The sequence below is a fragment of the Numida meleagris genome, chromosome 8 (genome assembly GCF_002078875.1).
Source record: "Numida meleagris isolate 19003 breed g44 Domestic line chromosome 8, NumMel1.0, whole genome shotgun sequence".
Taxonomy (NCBI): Eukaryota; Metazoa; Chordata; class Aves; order Galliformes; family Numididae; genus Numida; species Numida meleagris.
In genome coordinates this window covers 1,066,808-1,072,807 of record NC_034416.1, presented here as the reverse complement: position 1 = coordinate 1,072,807, position 6,000 = coordinate 1,066,808, and the positions used below count along the sequence as shown (strand labels likewise).

At 58.3% G+C, this 6,000-nt stretch overlaps 1 protein-coding gene across 2 annotated transcripts in view; it reads left to right on the top strand.

The window, feature by feature from the left end:
- The window catches only part of EFNB1 (ephrin B1), a 50,638-nt gene continuing 45,569 nt past the window's right edge, over positions 932-6,000 (top strand). The window contains exon 1 of one of the 2 annotated variants that reach the window (XM_021406001.1): positions 932-993. In XM_021406001.1, the coding sequence (XP_021261676.1) occupies positions 947-993 (47 nt within the window). In that variant the 5' untranslated portion in view covers positions 932-946. Of the gene's footprint in view, positions 994-5,185; positions 5,632-6,000 lie in introns of those variants that run through there. The other variant, XM_021406000.1, reaches the window with a different exon arrangement.

Sequence of the window (6,000 nt, the reverse complement as noted above, 5' to 3'; positions counted from 1 at the left end):
CTTCCCCTCTTATCCACAAGTGGCCACCTCTGCAGTGATAAAATCGCACTCCTTGCCCTTGTGGTGTTTTCCTTTTCTTTTTTTTTCCAGTCCATGGTAGCTTACAACACCTTAATTATCGCGTCTCTGAAACCTGGTTAAGGATTTTAATACTTCCTTCCCAGGATCATTATGCAGCAGATTTCCCAGCCCCATAAAACGTGCCTTCTGGAACCCGACCACTTTGTGCCACTGGTTTCCACGCTTGCTCCTTATCCCACCACCCCGGTGCCCGCAGCACCCAGTGGGTGGGGATTGCCTTTTCCCATGGCTGGAGGACCTGGGAGCACACAAAGGGCTGGACTGGGTCCTTGCAGCCCCACACCTGCTGCCCGTGCAGGCGGGACGTGGCGGTGGGAAGGCTGCTGGCGGCCGCAGCAGATTTTCGGTGGGAATACGGGCTTTTAATTTAAATTACATTACCCAGCCAGCGACTACGTTGCGTCATTTTAATCAGCCGGCACATCTGCAGAAGGTGCAAGTTTCCAGGAGTCTGAGCACCAGAATGACGGTATAAATCACGGCGAAGGAAAATCCTTGACATCACCTTCATTTCTGAATCCGATCCTGTGGTTCCGCGGGGTAACGCAGCCTTTCTGGCACCCGCCCGGCCTGGCTGCTTGCTATTTAATAGCTGCACGGCTCGTCGGAGAGCTCCGCGCATCCGGTACGCTGCTATTCCAAAAATCTGTCTGTTTTCTTACGGAGGGCTCCTGGCTCGGCTGCACATCCTGGTTCCCTGCTCCCCGCCTTGCAGCCTGCACCGCACGCTGCTTTCCCCTCCGCTCAGCCCAGGGCCGGGCAGCAGCTGGGGGTGAACGTGCAGCACGAGTCCGGCTGTGTGAGCCCTCACGTGTTTCAGCGCAGAAAATCATTCGGGGAACGTCTCCCAGGTCCCGCCGTGCCCATGCCTGTGGGACAAGCGGAGCTCATTCCCTCCTGGTTTTTATTTAGGTGAGTTTTAAATAACTCCAACCCACTTCCCTGGGGGAGCCATCCTGCAGATTTCAGCACTAAGCACTTCTTCTTGGTGCTCAGCCTAAATTTTCTTTTGCTCCGTTTCAGCCCATTACTCTCTCGCTACAAACTGTCTCAGGTAATTTCGATATGAAGTGGCTGTGGGATACATCTGGCGATGCAGATCATCATCACTCGATGAGGGGGTGACTGTAGGTGCTAAGGAATGGGTGGTGGGTGCTGGGAGGGGCAGAGAGCGGCCGCAGAGCCGCTGGGCCTGTCCAGGAGGTGAGGTCAATTCCTTATGCCTTGTCCTCTTGGAATGAAATATCTGGGGACAGAAGAAGGGGCAGCTGGTGTGAATCCCCCCAGAAATTTCTTCTTCATTTTAAATGATGTTTAAAGAGAGAGAGAGAGACAGATGGAAGCTGAGAGGCAGGGGGGGCACATGCAAGGAAGCAAGGGGAGGGGGACATGGTGCACGTCAGAAGGGATGGTGCAGAGGGAGCCAGGTGCGTGTGTACGATGCTGCAGCACGGGATGAGCCCTGGGCCCTGCAGAGTGCAGCAATGGGGCAGTGCCAGCTCTGTGGGCTGGGCTGGGGACCCCCAGCTGCAACAGGAGTTTCCTGCAGTGCTGAGGGCCCCACAGCTCGTGACAGCAGTGACACCAGATGCACCGGGCAGCCATCTCTGGGGGGACATCAAAGGCAGTGAGAACCCCCCTTGGCTGCTGAACCAGGGGTGCAGCCCAAGCCCCCATCGTGCCTTTGTACCCCCACGCCCCACTCTGCTCACCATGTGTGTGTGTCTGTGCCACAGAGGAATGCCTCACAGCTGGGCCGAGTCTGGGCCACACGTGTGTTTGTGTTTGCCTCCACACCCCCGTGCACGTCTGTGCCCTTGGCGTGGGGTCTTAGAGGTGCTCCTTCCCCTGGTGCCTGGCTGAGCGCTGTGGGCAGGTGGCAGGGCTGGGGACAGTAATTCAAGCCCATGGAAAGGGGGAGAACTTCGGCCATGGAGGGGAGCAAGTGTGTTTCTGTGCAGCACAGTCCCACCGTGCACACTGTGCACGCGTTGCGCTCTGTGCAAACAGCTCACACACACTGTCCTTGCACATGGTGTTCATGCACACACTCTCTGTGCGTGCACTACCCATGCACACACACTCTGTGTTCGCTCCCTCCCTTTTGCCCTTCCTGGACGTGCCCCTGAACATGGGTGAGGCGCACACCTGGAGCCTCGAGAGGAAACCTTGGCTCAGCCCTTGTTTCAGCATTGCACTCCGGCCCCATGCTTTGACTCAGGGTGCTCTGTGATTCTAGGGAGAGGTGGATGGGGGGAGAGGCTCTGCTGGGGGCCGGAGTGGGCACATCCCCGCTAACCCTACAAGTGTGCAGGGGAAGGAGAAAGGCAGAAAGTGGGGAGGGAGCATTGAATTCCTACTGCTTCTGGGGGTGACAGGCAGGGATGGGCCAGGTGACAGCTTGCTGTCAGTGTCTCCCCAGCTCCCAGCTACTTGTCTAGGAGGGCTCACAAAGCCTGGGGTTTAGCAGAAGGATGGGGCATCATTGCCCAGCTGCACCTGCCAGGCCAGAGCTCAGCCCAGCAACTGCTTTGCAATCCTTCCCCTGCTGCTCCAAAATAGCAAATCCTTCCCCTCCTGCTCCCGCTTGCACACGGCGCTTGGGTTTCACCAGTGTCACTGGATGCCAGGGGTCACCAGCTGAGGCTGGGAGCCATTCCTCACCCAGCTTATTGTTTTTTACTTCTTGGAAATTAATTCTGAGGTATCACTCTTGTTTGGCGTCACAAATTTCCTTACTTGCCTAGGTTAGAAAAGCAAGGTTTGAGTCCATGGTTTGGGTGGCAGCAGGAAGGTGTGTCCTGTTCTCACAGCCCAGTGTCCATCCGTCCATGCCAGCACACTGCAGCCAAGAGAACCTCTCCCTGAGCCGGGCTGCCTTTCCCACGCCAGAAGTGTTCGATTTTTTTGTGTCTACCCATCCACTGGGAAATTCCAGAACGGGAAGAAACAATAAAAACACAAAGTTAGACTGGATATTGACACAGCCCACAAGCACACAGCTATACTGGTGTGTCAGGTATGTACATACCATTTCAGCCCACGATAAAGAGGCACTGGGTGACCTTTGGATGCTCGTTGTTGACATTACCTATCTTAAACTTGTAATGAGTCCCCACAACAGCCAGCTCGCGCTGCTCGCATGGCTGTGTTTCCTTCACCTTAAGGATGCACCAGTGTTGATTAGCACCAAACTGCTCTCCATTGGTTTGGTTTGGGGTGCGAGAGACCTCAACGATGCAACCCCAACCGGGTTGTTTGCATACGGATCCTGGGCCTCATTTCGCTTGGAAAAAACCCAGCTGAAACACTGATGGCAAAAGGCCTTTGTGTGCTCCAGCGCCAGCAGGGTCAGCACGGAGGTGGGGAGGAGGCACCGCGCTGTGCAGCACCGCACGTGTGGCTGATGGGCAGCGGGTGCCAGCGCCCGGCGTGGGGCTCGGGCAGCGTCCAAAGCTGTTTTGCTTCGTTTCCTCTCTGCCCATCGCGGTCCTTTCGGCACCGGGAACGCGTGAAAGCACCATTCTCCCGCTTCAGAATTCCTCGGCTCCCCATCTCCCACCTGAGTCGTTGTGCTGTGAGCAGGCGTCGCCATGGAAACTAATCGTGATGTCATTTGCGGAGATTATTGGGCAGGAACACCTTAGGGCTGCCACCGGCCGGGGGTGGGAGGTCTCCTCCTGGCCCCAGCTCCGAGCACCGGGACAGGGACGGCACCGGGCTGTGCCCGACGTGTCCCCAGGAGGGCCGGGGGGCACTGGGGCTGTCCGACCCGGGGCTGCGCCCGCTCTGTGCCACGCGCTTGGTTCTCTGTCGGGAAGCAGCGATGGGAGATGCAGGAGGGAAGTCACTGGCGCTCTAATGCAGTTTTCAATTCCCCAGCCAGCTCGCTTAGAATAATTACCTTTGTTGCAATATAACTCATTACGGTAGGCTCAAAATCCTCCCACCTAAAATGAAAACGATTATTTTTTTTTTCCTTCTTCCTCGATTTTTTTTGTCTCTTTTGAATTAAGGTGTCGTTGGAAAAGCAATTGATAGACTCATTCATTTAGTTTAAATCAAACTGACAATTGTCTCCAGGACTCTAACTGGCTGTGAGTAACCTGATTTAAGCAGCCTGGAACGGCCTGGACGAGGCCGTGCCGTGCGCTCGGGAAAGCATCTGCACAGCTTCAATTTAACAACACTTTTAATTCCCGATTTTAATTTCTTTTTAAACGCAGAAACCCAATAAACGTCGATTTGAATTGGATGGCAGGGGTGTGCCGTGCGAGGCGCTGGAGAAGGGAGACGTGCAGAATGAAGGAGCGAGGGCGCTGAGTGCATTTAAGGCTGTGGCAAAACAAGGGAATTTTGAATTTCCTTAATGGAAAACGATCTGACTTCGGAGTATTTAAAAAAAAGGTCGTAGTAGAAAGCGAGCTGCCCCTGATGGAGTCTCACAGACGACTCCAAGTGCGTGGCTGATATTTTGAATGAAAATTCATTTCAGATTTCTCATTGTTAAACGCAATTACCTCACTCCTCATGACTCAGCTAAAAAACAGCAACCACAAACCTCAGAAAGTTTCAGAGGAAAAAAAGGAAAAGAAAAGGGAAATCAGACGGGGACGCTCCGGCTCGCAAATCTCCCCTCTCCGTCCCCACAAAAAGAGACAAACCCCTTTTAGCGAGGCCCATTTACCCGCACTTAAGGGGCAATAAGGCTCAGCCGGAGCCCTTTCACATTCCAAGCGGAACAACGCCCCGGCCCCCTTCTCCCTACCCCCCCCACCCCCCAAGCCGTGCGCAGCGCCGTGCCCGTCCCGAGGGGCGTGGGAAGCGCGCGGTAAATCTCGGCGCGGCACTCCGCCAATCAGAGGTCGCCGTGGTGCCGCCAGGGGGCGCCATTGGATCGCGGCTGGGCCGGGGGGCGGGGCCAGGGGACGGGCCGTGGGGCGGGACGGGGACGGGCCGTCGGGGCGCCGCCGCCGGCTCTTAAAGGGCACGTACCGCCCCGACGGCCCGGCCCGGCCCGGCCCCCGGCCCCGCCTGCTCGTGCGAAGGCGGGGGGAGCCGCGAGGCGCTACGTGCCCTTTAAGAACCGACAGTGGGGGCGGAGAGAGGCGTGCCCGCGGCTCGAAGGCCCCGTCGGGGCGAGCGGCGATTGGCCGTTCCGCTTTGAGTCGTCCGTGCCGTTGCCTGCGAAGGGGAGTAGAGGGGGCGGCACGGCGGGCGGCGGCGCTGTGCGAGCCGGGACGGCGGAGTGGACGCGCCGGAGCCGCCGTCGAGGCGAGAGGAGGAGCAGGAGGAAGAGAAGGAGGAGGAGGGCGGCGGCGGCGGCGGCGGGGCGCTGCCCGCGAGCTGCGCGGCGCCGATGCGGGGCTGAGGAGCGGAGAGCCCCCGCGGCATGGGCGCCTGACGCCCGGTGCCGTCCCGCCGCCGAGGGACGATGGCGCGGCCCCGCGGCGGGCGGTGGCTGCTGGGGGTGCTGCTCGCCCTGTGCCGCCTGGCCGCGCCGCTTGCCAAGAGCCTGGAACCCGTCTCTTGGAGCGCCGGCAACCCCAAGTACGTGCGGCAAAACGGGGGCGCGGGGGGTGCGGGGGGGCCCGCCTCGCCCTCCCCCGGTGGCAGGATAAAAAAATATATATGTAAACCCAGAGCGAGGAAAAAATACCTATTTAAAATAACCTCCGTGGTCTCGGAAGCGGAGCGGTCGGTGGTGCCGCGAAGAGCGCCCGCGCCGTGCGGAGCTGCCGCCGGACGCCGGAGCCGCCCGGAGCTCGAGGCTGCGTTCTACGGACGGACAGAACCCCCCCTTGGAATATAGATCCCTGGAGCGCTGCACCGGCGGCGTTCTGCTCGCTTGCAGCGCGCTTCGCTACCGCCCGGGCGGGTGGTGCCTTTTTTCTTTGCTTTTTTCTACCTTCTTTTTTT